Raw genomic sequence first — 13,715 nt, 5'->3', positions numbered from 1 at the left:
GCGGTGTAAAATTCTACTAACGGTTAATGAAAACCGTTGCTATAGTCCAGTTTATAGTAACGGTTATTTAAAACCGTTGCTATAATCCAGCTTATAGTAACGGTTATTGAAAACCGTTGCAATAGGTCAGTTTTTACTAACGGTTAATGAAAACCGTTGCTATAGTGTTGTAATCTACTAACGGTCACACAAAAACCGTTGCTATAGAGTCCTGTTTCTAGTAACGTTTTGTAAACCGTTACTATACACCATCTATAGCGACGGTTTTTTCAACCGTTGCGAAAAAAACCGTTGGGAGATCCTAAATTTCTTGTAGTGGGTGTTAACTTCTTGGTAAGGAGCTTAGTCAAGCGGTCTTGGCAAGCGGCTCACCGAGGGCTCATGGCCTCCTATGTGTTCGATTAATTTTCCAAACAAGATGGTTCACCTCCGATTAATCACATCTTTTTATAAACGTAGTCTTTAAAGCCAAATCTTCTGAGCGTGAGCACGCGGTCATGACTCTCGCTTGAGTTATAATCGAGAATCGATAGCGGCCTTTGTCAAGGGAAAGACGATCCCTAGACTTGCCTCTTTTAGTTCATAAAGCACATTTCTAGTCTTTTCCATAGTTTCCACTTTCAAAGCAAAATCAAGTTGGCCGTCTTAAACGCTGCAATCCACCATATAAAACCTACAATCCGATTAAGCTATTTTTGATTCTCTATGGGTACGATCCCGGACTTTCTGGTTATTATGTTATCGACGACCTAGCCCTACGCTTTGGGTTTTCAACCTTATTTGAAGGCGAGGTTCCGGAGCTAAGCAGAAGCTTGGAAGAAAGTTATGGAAGAGGAAATTCATGTTATTGAGAAAAACAAAACTTGGGAGTTGGTGGACAGACCAAAAGACAACGCTATTGGTGTGAAGTGGATTTTCAAAACAAAGCTTAACCCCGATGATTCCATTCAAAAGCACAAAGCAAGACTTATTGGAAAAGGGTATTCTCAACAACCCGAAATCGATTTTCAAGAGACATTTGCACCGGTGGCTTGTCATGACACAATTACATCTCTTATTGCCTTAGCGGCATCGAAGGGATGGTTCTTGTATCAACTTGATGTGAAATCGGCCTTCTTGAATGGTGTCTTGGAGGAAAAAGTGTTTGTTGATCAACTTCAAGACTTCATTGTCAAAGGAAAGGAACAAAAAGTATATAAGTTGAAGAAGGCTTTATATGGGCTAAAGTAAACACCCCGGGCATGGTATAGTGAGATTGATTCTTACTTCAATGAAAGAGGATTTCAAAGATGCAAAAGCGAGCCAACCTTGTACATCAAGAGGCAAGGTAACACCGGTATTCTCATTGTGTCTATCTATGTTGATGATTTGGTTTTTACCAGTAGCAATGTGAAAATGATTGAGAATTTTAAAAGAGACATGATGAAGAAGTATGAAATGAGTGATTTGGGTCTTTTGCATTATTTCTTGGGCCTTGAAATTTATCAAAGCAAAGAGAATATTTTCATTTGTCAAAGAAAGTATGCAAGAATTCTTCTTGAGAAGTTCAAGATGAGAGAATGCAAACCGGTTGCAACTCCCTTGATTGTCAATGAGAAATTGTCAAAAGAAGATGGAAGCAAAAAGGTGGATGAATCTCTTTATAGAAGCTTGGTTTTGGAAGCTTGTTGTACTTGACTATCACCAGGTCGGATATCATGTATGCTACAAGCATGTTATCCCGATTCATGCACAATGCAAGCCAAACTCATTTTGGAGTGGCTAAGAGGATCTTAAGATACCTACAAGGTATACTTGGCATTTTATATGAGAAGAATGTTGATACCAAATTGCTAGGATTTTGTGATAGTGATTGGGTCGGATGTGTTAATGATATGAAGAGCACTTCCGGATATACTTTTTCTCTTGGCTTGGCTGTCTTCTCATGGGCATCTAAGAAGCAACAAACCGTGGCGCAATCTACCACCGAGGCCGAGTACGTGTCGGCATCATTGGCAACCTCTCAAGCAATATGGCTAAGGAGGATTTTGGAGGATGTTGGTGAAAAGCAATGAGAGGCTACTCCAATTTTGTATGACAACAAATCTGCAATTGCAATGACAAAGAATCCCGTCAACCATAGCCGCACCAAACACATTGCCATCAAGCATCTGTGGGCTACCACAGCCCCGGGTGGATTGGGGTGGCCCGAAAAACGCATTTTTGATTTGAAAATTTGAAAAGTCGCCACCCGGATGTATGGTTTGCCACCCGAGAAATCATTTTGATTGAAAATGATTGATTGAATTTGAAAACCAGAGGTTCGTTTGAGGATTCGGAAGCCATGTTACGGGAGGGGAAGGGTTTTACGACACCCCTCTCGCCCGATTTAAAATCGGTCTCTACTAAACATTTGAAGGATTTTTAAAAATACTTTTTGTTGCATTGTCTATCTAATAATCAGTTAGCACGTACTGAAAAATACATCAAGTAAAGAAGTGCTTGCTTGTGATGGTGTACAATGTATATTTATCAAAGTAGTGCAAGACATGAAGTGATGCATGTAAAATGCAAATCTGTTTGAGATTACTCCCGAGCGCTTGGAAACGCACTCTTGAGCGCTTAGGAGCACTATTACTCCATCCTGCAAATTCCTGTTAGGCAAGAATACAACAATATATGGAACTAATGTCATGTGAACTAATGCTCAGCAAATAGTTCCAACAGCCAAGAACTGGTCCTGGCCATCCGGACTCCGCATCCTTGCATCTTGAAATTAAAACTAAACTAACTTTGCATATTCCATACTACTTTTTGAAATTAACAAGAACATAAAAGTAGAATTTTCAGGGGGGGGCATGCAGTTTTCCTTACAGATCTTGGTGCATTACTTTCATTTTGTTCATTGAAAAAGAAAGAGTTTCTAGAAATAACTGTAAACCTGAATCACTTTCGAAAATATGAAAGAAATGCCACAAATCCATTAAACTCGCATTTTCCCCAAAACATTCAACTAAAAAAAAATGTAAAACGAAATCCAAAATTACTCCCGAGCGCTCAAGAGTACTACAGAACCTTCATTTGTTAAATATTTGACCTCGTCTTTTTTTATTAACGGCTGCGAAGACTCTTCAACCCTCATTATTATTATTTTTTACTTTGAGTTTTACCAATTATTTTCCCATGAAACCTTTTCACCTGGACCTTTTCGTTCATTAGACCACTTAATCGATCTTTCTACAGATTCTTAATCTTTTCGATTAATCCACGCTAACCCTATCAGTGTCTTTCCTCCCTCCTGTTAAGGAAAGACTCGTTAGAGAAAAACGTTCCTTTCATGTCATCTCATCAAGTTTTGCCTTCGACTCGGCCTGTTAAAAAATCCTGAAGTTTACCTACCTGCTATTGTCACGAATAATATGGGTTACACCACCTAATCTGATAATGTCAAGTTTTATTTGATAACCCGATGTGCTGGTTAGCTTGTGCGCACACCTCGACTTATTCCAGAGTCCTAAAGTTAGTGACCGAACAAACCTCCTGTGGTTTCAAAATTTGTAATGTTTGACTTTCATGCATGGGATCTGAACTTGCAACCGGCCTCTTAGGAGGCAAAACTTTTAATTGCTTTTCTCATTATGTCATTACACCACCTAATAATAATAATAATAACAATAATTATAATTATAATTATAGTACTAATGTTAATTATATAGTTGTAACTAAGGCTGTGTTCTTATTAACTTAAATTTGAAAATTGTTCTTATTTGAATTTTTTTCGTATTTGTTAATTTTTTGCTAAATTTTTGTGGGTTATTAATTCATCTTGACGAGAGGAATCGAAAAAGTAAATTTTTGTGTATTCAAATCTATGAAAGGGTCAATGTTGTTTGCTTACGTTTTCACTTCAAGTTTCCTCCCTCGTGCTCATTTGAATTGTGGAAATTAAATATTAGGTTTGTTTGTCTAAGCTCGTGCATGCAACTAATTAAGAGATTAACAATGCATGGCTGGTCGTTTTTATTGGACTTGGCGCTCAGTTTATATATACGTAGAAAAAAGGGGAAAAATTCAAAATACCCCCAACCGATAGGAGAGATCAATTGAGAAAGACAAAGGGGTTTGGCCAAATATCAGCTCATTCGGATATCGGTAATGACTTAATCAATTTTTTTTTTCAATTCTTATTGATCTGATTTTTTACAATGATTCTTAAGAAAATATTTTAAACAGATTTAGCGGCTCTTAGCATTTGTGTGAAATTCTGAAATGATTACCACACAATCCGGTTTACATTTAGTGTACACCAAATGACATACCCATAGTCAGATTGTTAAGCACTTTTTGTGGGGAGAATAAAAAAATACATTAGAACAATATGAAATAGTGGTTTTATTTGGTTGTCAGTTTTGAAATAAATTTTTTAGATAAATATTTTTATAAATTTGTGTATTTTTCGTCTTTAGTGAATTTTTAAAAAGTGCTATATACATCCAAAAAAAAATAAGAAAAAAGACTTGATAAAAAATTATTAAAGATGAAAAATACGGACTGTAACGACCCGGATTTTTGACTCAATTTTTTTTCATAAATATAATATTATTAGAATTATTTTCCTTAATGCAATTCTTTTTTTTTAATACAATTATGCATGCAATATATACATGCATTCTTTTTAAATTTTTTCTACACACACACGCGTGTATGCACACTCCTTCTCCTCCCTCACCTCAAACTCCTTCCGTCTCTCCGTCTTCTACTCAGTCTCTACTTCCTCCCTAACCCTCAAATCAAGCCCAATTCGTCCATTCCAAATCTCATGAACCCAACCTCACTAAATTCACCATTATCCTCTTCCACCAAAATTCTCCTATAAATATCCCACCCCATTGACCCACGAAAATACCACAATATTTCCCACACTCCACCGACCAGAAAAAAAGAGAAAAACAGAAGAAACCCAAGCTCCAATCAATGGAGTTTTAGAGAGAGAAAGAAAGAGAGAGAAAAGTGAGTTTTGTACCAAGACCCGACCGAAATCCAATTCGATCGTTCCAAACTCTTCCCACAACTCCTAGCATCACCAAGCATCGTCCAATTTGGTCCCAAAGTCTCCCGATCAAAAAAACCCGAAGTCTTGTTCCCCAAAATTCAAGATTCGTTTTTAAATCAATTCGATCCGATTAAAGGTATTATAATCCTATCCAATCTCTACTCTAAGTATATTAAGTGTTTATATGTTTAACCCTATATCTCGAACAAAAAAAATATAGTTCAATGCGCGTTTTCTGCCGTCTTCACCAGGTTGTTATTATTTTTGAGTCCAACACTTTATTTGTAATTATTTACGAAGAAGATGACCCTTATGATATTTATTTTACAATCTTTCTAATATTAATATTATGAAAAACTACGGACTGATATTATTTTCTTACAGTATAATATCAACTTAGTATAAAATGTATTAATTATATCAGTTTAATTTATCTGGTAGATTGAGTTGGTTTTAAACGTTTCGAAACAACTTTGCGACCTTCCGAATATCATTTTTGATGCCCGGACTATTTTTTCTAGACTTTTCATACATCAAAGATCATAACTTGTTAAGGTCATATTTTTTTTTTAATTATCTATTTATTAAATTATATATTAGTTATCTTTCAAAGTTTACAAACGAAAAATAATTACGACCTTCCAAACAACGTATTAACACCCAAACTATTTTTTTCTAGACTCCTTGCATCTCAAAGATGATAACTTGTTAATTTAATAATTTTTTTAATTTGTTATTTATTGTTATTTTTATAGTATTTTCAATCGAAATTACTTTACGACATTATAAACCTTATTACTAATGCCCGAGTAATTTTATTTAGACTCCCTACATTCCGAAGATGAAACTTTGTTAACCTCAACATATTTTAATTAGTAAATTATTTATTATCTATTTACTTCACTTTCGGTCACTTTATTTAACGTCTTCATTTAAAATAATCCTGCGACCCTCCGAACCCAACTTTTGATACTCAACTGGTTGCATAGGACTTCTCGGACTCTTAATCAAGTCACGTTAATTATTTTAATATTTTTACCTAATTAATGCATTAAATTAGTTTTTAATTAATCTAATTACTTAGAAATAATTAATGAGAGTCTAGAAAAATATTTTTTTTAAATTCTTTTAAAAAGCTCTTACTTATTGTCTTCTTGGCCATACGAGATTAAGGGCAACGGCCCATTCATAAAAGGTTGTGTGATTGTTTGCTTGTAGTTTGTTTTAATTATTATTCGTTTTAATTGTATATTGCACTATTACTTGATTGGAATGCTAGATGGGACCCTAGAGACATGGGGTGGTATGCGAGTAGAATTCACCTAGACGATGCTAAATAATGGATGAATGGGAAAGTTTTATTTTTAGATTGCCTGCAGGAGTGATTTTGAGATGTGATGAGATTGAAACTGGCGGGTGTCCAGTGATGAATTGATAGACTGACGGGAGTCCAGTGATGATTGTGAAGTGATTTGTGAAGTGGTATATAAGATAGGTGAACCCTAGTTGTGATTCAGGCATGATAAGCTTTCCCCTTGTTGTAGTTATTGGGGTGCACACTCGGTATATAACTTAGGTGTACCTGCGACAGCAAAGGGAAGTGATCTCATGGGATCGAGCATGGCTAGCGGTTGGAGAGGAAAGATCTCGCGGAAAGATCTTAGATTTCACATTAGGATAATGAATAGTAATAAATTGGTGTTTGTAAATCCTTATTCTGTTCTTTCGCATTATTATTATCTTGTTGCTTGTTAGCTGTAAAGTAAGAGGGGTGGTTGGGTTGGATTATTCTACTGGGTGATTTATCACTCATGGATACGTCTGTATCCTGGCAAATCATTTGCTTCGGCGATCAATTTGCCAGTGGGCACAGGATTCAATGGAGATGATTCAAAGATGGTGCAGTTCAACACGGAAAGAATATCAAGAACGAATATCGAGTATGCTTCGGATTTGTATCAAGTCTAGAGTCAGCTCTGAAGTTAATGTATTTTGAATCAGTAAATTTATCTTGTGACTGTAATAGCTAAACTTTATTTTGAAATTTTTTATTTATTTAGCAAATTTTCTTAAGATTTTATTTTATATTGCTTCCTGAAAATCGGAGCGTTACACGGACAGTCAAAAAGGAAAAAAACATTTTTGAGAGGAGAACCAAACAAAGTGAGTGTCATTGCATAACTTTTCTATGGTCAATTCTAACTAATACAAAGTGTTAATCTATAATTAACTTTTCCTGTAATAAACCGTTCTCAGAATATATAACCAAAATATTAATAGAAAATGCATATAGAATGAAAATTTTGGCATATCATTTCAAATCAAAAGAGAACACAGAGATGATCGGCTATTTTATTCTAAAAAAATTTGCAAATTGCATATAGTTCTAACTAATTTATATCTAGAAGTTCTTTTTTCTCGATGTATCCCTATCGGGCTAGTATTATTATAAATATTTTTGCGGATCACCAAATCTGCATGTGTATCTAGAAGAACAATTTATATTTTCCTTGCGAGGGACATTGTACGTGCTTACACAATTCATTTTCTTGTCAGCGAAGAAAAATTGGTCTCCAAGATATTTTAACGTCGGTTCAAATCTTGGACTGGATCGACGTTGTTTGGTTAGGTTTACACATCAAATTTACTCCTTCGAGTAAGAATTGTGGAAAATATGGCTTTCTGAATGCATCAAATTAATTGTGGAAAATATTGGCTTTTTGATTGCATCAAATTTATTCCTTCGAGTACGAATTGTGGAAAATATTGGCTTTCAGATTACGTCAAATTTACTCCTTCGAGTACGAATTGTGGAAAATATTGGCTTTCTGATTGCATCAAATTTATTCCTTCGAGTACGAATTGTGGAAAATATTATTTAAAGACTTTTCTGTTGCGTTTATTGGACTACAGTACCCTCATTGCCGACAAAAATAGTACTCACAAAAACAGGAAAAGATAAAGACGCTCCCAAGTCCCACAAGGAGCTGTGACGCGTTGCTTGACGATTTTCCAGTCCTAAAATAATGGATTGCCCCAAGCGTAGGGCAAAGATCGGCGTAACATAATATCCGGTAAGACCGGAGTCGAATCCACAAAGACGGTGATGTGTGCTGACTTAAAAACTCGGATTGTTGATCAGCGTAACATAATATCCGGTAAGACCGGAGTCGAATCCACAGAGACGGTGATGTGTGGTGACTTAAAAACTCGGATTGTTATAATTTAAACGGGCTCTTAAGTAGCCACCCCTAGTATAATTAATTGAGATTAACTAAAACTAAGAAATAATTGTTCTTTTCAAATAATTAAAAGAAGGTACAGTAGTAAGGTTCATAACATTCGTAACCAGACCGGATTAATCTGCTCCATTCGGTGTACTTAAAAACGTTCAACTTTGGATTGAAAAAGATACCTCGCAAGATGCGAAAGCCGAGGCAACCCGGTCGCTGTGGCATAGTCGCTCCTCTCTCTCGGTCGAGCTGCCCTGCTCTCCCTGCTCCGCCTCTCCTCGCCAGCCTCAAGTGCCTCGCTCTGCACGGCAACATGCTCCAACACTCCAAGCGGCCTCGCCAAGCGCTGCCTCCGGTAGACAGCATAGTCACGCTCGGGCCTTAGAAAAGCAGTAAGGCCAGCCGGAACAGTGAAGCGCCTCAGCTCGGCCAAAGTGTACTTCTCCGTGTGAGAAGCGTGAGGAGGAAGTGGCCTAGGAACCTGGAACTCAAGGGAACCCAGTGACTGCCGTGTCACCCGGTCACCCAGGTACCACCGCCACCCGAAAGCAGACTCCAACAGCACCCGGCTCGCTGTCACCACCCTGCTCCGTGCTAGGTACTCAGGCTCAGGCTCGGCGCTGCTCCATGGGTTCCACTCCACCTGCAAGACAATGGCACAGATTATAAGGCATCAGCGACAGCATTAAAGCAATTCTAAGGGCAGAATAACCAATTTGACATGTTGATTACCTGAGTGCCGGACAGCTCATCGAGGTACGTCCGAAAAGCCAGGAGGCTCCCTCTCGACTTCTTCTTGCCGCTATACATGGGACCCCAAATCATGGCGCGAGGAAGCATCCTCAGGTTCGGGCACTTGTTCTCCGGTGGGTACATCTTCAGCACCTCGTAAGCCCACAGCTGCAAATGGTTAGACAACCAAAAGCATCAGAACACAGTTCATATGCAAATCAAAGACAAGTACAAGAAAGGGAAAAGCAGGAAATGAATTACAAGCTATGTTCGTTACCTCCCACACCCTCCAGTAGCCGGCAGTCGCTTTCTTCCCACGTGAGAACTCTCCTATAAAGCCGTAGCACGTGCCTAGAGCAGCTCCTCCCCAGTCAAACCTCGAAGCTGTGCCCAAGTCATAGAGGGCTGACAAGTAGGACAGGTGCACCGTGGATCGCTTGTTCGGGTACAGCGTAGCCCCGAACAAGTACAACAAGTAGGCCCTCGCCATCTGCTCCGCCTCCAACTCCGAGTCCGGCTCCCTCCCGTGCAAATACCGCTTGAACTGGTCATAGTGGACAGTCTCTGCCTCGCCCGCGGGTGCCTGCTCCAAAAACCACTCCAGAGCCTTGGGATCCCTGTGAATCTCCGAGTCGAACGGGATAGGCTCTCCTCCTACCCTCAAGCCAGAAAGCGCTGCAAAGTCAGAGGGAGTCACCGTCAACTCCCCAATTGGCAAGTGGAAGGTGTTCGAGGAATCCCACCACCTCTTGGCCAGCGCCGTCAGCAGAGCGTGATCGCTCTTCACGGCTGTCAACGTGGGGATAAACGGCCGGAACCCTGCAGCGTCGACCAAAGCCCTGACTCGCTCGGGCAAACCTCGGTACAACTCAAGCGAACTCGCCGGACCTCCATGGCCCCGAGTGCTGGCTGCTCCTCTCTGCACACAAAGAAAGACAACAAAAAGAAGCTCATCAGCATTTGTAATTCAAATGTTTGGTCGAATTCGAAATTTCAAAAGTAATTTTACGGTCGAAACAGGCAGCATAAAGGTCGAACAAAACTACCAGGCACTCGTATTTACTCTATCCAGTTCTGTTACCAGTCGAATCAATTCAAAAGTGTTTCTCAGCCAAGTTCCGAGCCACAGGGCTTTATTTGTCTCGAGGCACATCTCTCAGTCGATTTCACAAGCGTTCTGTTTATCAAAATGGTCGATTCAAACTGTGGGGCACGCCTTCCGGGCGTTCAACATGTCATGGCAGTCTACTTAGTCGAGTTCAAGTTCAGGGGAGCATCTTATTAAGTAGAGGCGGCTCATGATTGATTCAAGTTTGGCACTAACGGTCTTGGTCAAAATTACGGATTCTCTGCAAGTCGATTCAACCACTTCAAGTGTTCTGTCATTTAAGTCAAGTTTCAAAGTCGGGGCATGCTATTCAAATTCTGCTTTCTCAGTCGAGCTACATTTCAAGGTTCTAGCCTACATGCATTACAGGCCAAGCTACGACAGTTCAAAACTACATATTGAATCAAAAGACAAGGCATGCATAACAAAGTGAGTTCAAAGGAATACCTGCGCCCAATCCACGGACAGGTGTCTCTGAGGGTCTCTCAGTATAAGCTCTGCGTCATAGCTCTCCCTAAAAGGTGTAAGGCTATCGACCCCGGACGGAATGAACAAGTGTGGCTCGGGCAAAGCGTACGTGGCCGAGTCAAACCTAGCACGGGGGGCCAACCGTATGGACTCTGCAAGCGTCACTGCCAGCTCAAAAGACCACGCCTCCCCCTGAGCCTCCTCGGCCGCCTTTGTCTTGCTCACAAAGGCCTCCTTCTCGGCCCTGGCCCTCTCGGCCTCCTCTCTCAAGCGCTCCTCCTCCAGCGCCCTCTCAACCTGCCGGAGCCGGTCCTCCCGCGCTGCCAGCACTGCAGCCACCACCCCCGGGTTCTCCCGGAGCAAACGGTCAAGTTCCTCCTCCGATTCAAACTCGGCAAAGTCACCCCGTGTGATGGGTACGTGTGCCGAGGACCCCACTGCAGGCCTGAACTCAACCTTTTCCATTGGAACTTCTCCGGATGCTCCCTCCTCAACTACGGGACCCTTACCCCTCGCCGGGTCTCTCACCGGTGCCTCCGGCCGGCCTTCATCATCACCACCGTCATCGCCACCACCACGGCCATCACCACTGATCCCAGCCGAGCCCAGGCTTGTCACCACCAAGCCTTCTACACCGCTCCTCGCATCCAACCGACGAACCCGTGGACCCACTATCACAACAGAACCTGGCATACGACGCAGCCCTCCTGGCGTACGCCCCTCAGCGCCACCAACCACCTCAACTGTATGGCCATCGCCGCCACTTGAACCACCAGAAACACTTACCCCAATCGCCGACGGGGCTTCGCCTAGCGATTGATCGTCGATTTGAGAGCTCTCGGGCTCGCCCCTCGGCCGAGCCTCGGCACCACCACCTCTATCACTGCCATTGCCCCCATTGCTGCCTCCGGATTCCGCCGTGGGAGTGCGTGGGTGAGTGGGTTAGTGAGGATGATGAAGGATTGAGGAGGAGATTGAAGGTTTGAGAGAGTTTTCGAAGTGTTGGGAGTTCGAAAGTCGAAGAATGGCGGTTCCCTGCCTTCTGCAGCAGCTTATACGACGTATGACACATTTGGGCCGGGTCTGGGCTGGATCTGGGCCAGTTCGACCAACGTTTCTGGCGTACGCCCGTATATGGTATCCGTATGCGCACTGTAGTTTGGGCCTCGGGCCCAACTCTCGTGCTAAATCCGGATTTATCTCTCAACCAAGGCCCAAGGGTGGCCCGGTTTCACATTGGACCACATAGGCCCATCCCCAAGCAGAAGTCCATCCAATTTCAAGACAACGACGATCTATCCGTCCAATTTCAAATCGACGACGATCCACTCGTCCAAGAAATCAAATCAACGACGATCTATCCGTCCAATTTCAATGACGATCCACTCGTCCAAAAATCAAATCAACGACGATCTATCCGTCCAATTTCGAATCAACGACGATCCACTCGTCCAAGAAATCAAATCAACGATGATCCACTTGTCCAAATTCAAATCAACGACGATCCACTCGTCCACAATCAAATCAACGACGATCCACTCGTCCAAATTCAAATCAACGACGATCCACTCGTCCACAATCAAATCAACGGCGATCCACTCGCCAAGTCTCAAATCAACGACGGTCCACCCGTCTCATTTTCTAAATCAACAGCGATCTATCCGCCCCACGGTCTTTTTTCCCCAACAGAGTCGATGCTTTTGCAAAAGAATCATTCCCTAGGAGAGTCCACATTCTGTGATCTGTCCGTCAAAGACAACAAAGCAGCGGTCTGTTCGCCCCAAATCAAACAGGTCTTTTAAAATTCACGTATTCTGAATAGCCTCGAAGAGGGTGTCTAGAAAAACCTTTGACGTTACTTGTCTCCAGTCAATGGTGCTTCAAATGCCGTCAAAGGGGGGCTTCTGTAGACACCCCATTCTGGACTGTCCAGATAACGTTATTTAACGATCTTTTACTACCCCAATGATGGTTATAGTCGAGAACAGTCTGAGGACGATGGGTGTGTTTGAGCTTTGAGTGTCCCTAACCTTTCTCAAACCCATTCCAAACCCTTCAAACCAGAGCCAAACAGCCCCAGCAAAACCCAACTGGCTTACGCCAGTGTCTTGGAGGCGTACGCCAGTTAACTGCCACGTGTCAGTCATCGATCGTTGACCCAGCTATCAATGGCGCACGCCAGTCAAATCCAGTCAAATCAATTTTATTCAGCCACATGGACGAGACTTTTGTGCCACCCTGACGTCGGCCACAGTGTCCCTGATGATTACTCTCGGCAGAGGCGTTCCCTCTCTCTCCTACACCCCCCATCAACTAGTCCCATGCATTTAATGCATGGAAGGCTCCAACCTTGTCCCAACTAGCCAAACATGGCCTTGATCAAACTGATCTCAGTCACTCCCCCCTCTATAAATACCCCCCTTGCATTCATTTGCAAGGGGTTAGACACTTTAAGAAGCACAAGGCTTTCTTCTCATCCCTTCTTACTCTCTCATTCTCTTCTTCCATTAAAAGAGAAAAGAAAGCAACCCACCTCCATACACCCTGCTGACATACAGCCACCTTCCAAGCCTCCATCTTCATCCCTTAAGCTCAATACCCCCTTCAAACCTCAAGACAAAAAGGTATACCACCTTTATGTTCTTTTCTATTTTCGACTCCTGAGGGGAACCAACAAGGCACAGGCTGGTAAACAATACTAGTCTTGGCCTTGAACTGGTAAAATACAACGAACGTATGCGATGATACTTGGCGTACGCCAGTTAACCAATGCCGTACGCCAGTCATGGCAGTGCGAGCACAACTGGCGTGGGGATCATGGATCACCATTTCTGTCATTTTATCTTTCCGTCAATCACCCTTGCATGCCAAATAACCTGTTTACAGCTTTCTGTATATCTAGAACTGTTTAGCTGTAGTAGTTACTGCTTGCTCCTTCATATTATTCAAAGGGCCTCTGGGATCCTTCTGGTCATGTTCCAGAGCCCAGATGATGCAAAGCCAAGCATTGGATCAAGGTCAAAGTGGCGTACGGGTATCTATAAGTGGCGTACGGCAGTTTGTCCCAGGATCCAGTGGCTGGCCCTTGCATCTTAGCTTAATCTTGGCCTCTTTTATGTCCCCACTCTGTTTAGGGGGTTTC

At 41.9% G+C, this 13,715-nt stretch overlaps 1 protein-coding gene across 1 annotated transcript; it reads left to right on the top strand.

The window, feature by feature from the left end:
* The first annotated feature begins 1,697 nt into the window (after positions 1-1,697).
* LOC131322645 (secreted RxLR effector protein 161-like) lies at positions 1,698-2,054 on the top strand. Its single transcript, XM_058354041.1, has one exon. It carries the CDS (start codon positions 1,698-1,700, stop codon positions 2,052-2,054), a length of 357 nt encoding a protein of 118 aa, XP_058210024.1.
* The last annotated feature ends 11,661 nt before the right edge of the window (positions 2,055-13,715 follow it).

Source organism: Rhododendron vialii, chromosome 4a, assembly GCF_030253575.1.
Source record: "Rhododendron vialii isolate Sample 1 chromosome 4a, ASM3025357v1".
In the NCBI taxonomy this organism is placed as follows: Eukaryota; Viridiplantae; Streptophyta; class Magnoliopsida; order Ericales; family Ericaceae; genus Rhododendron; species Rhododendron vialii.
This window is presented reverse-complemented; position numbering and strand designations above follow the sequence as displayed.

Excerpts from the sequence above, each read along its gene's own strand:
- LOC131322645 (XM_058354041.1), top strand. The coding sequence starts at position 1,698 with ATGTATGCTACAAGCATGTTATCCCGATTCATGCACAATGCAAGCCAA.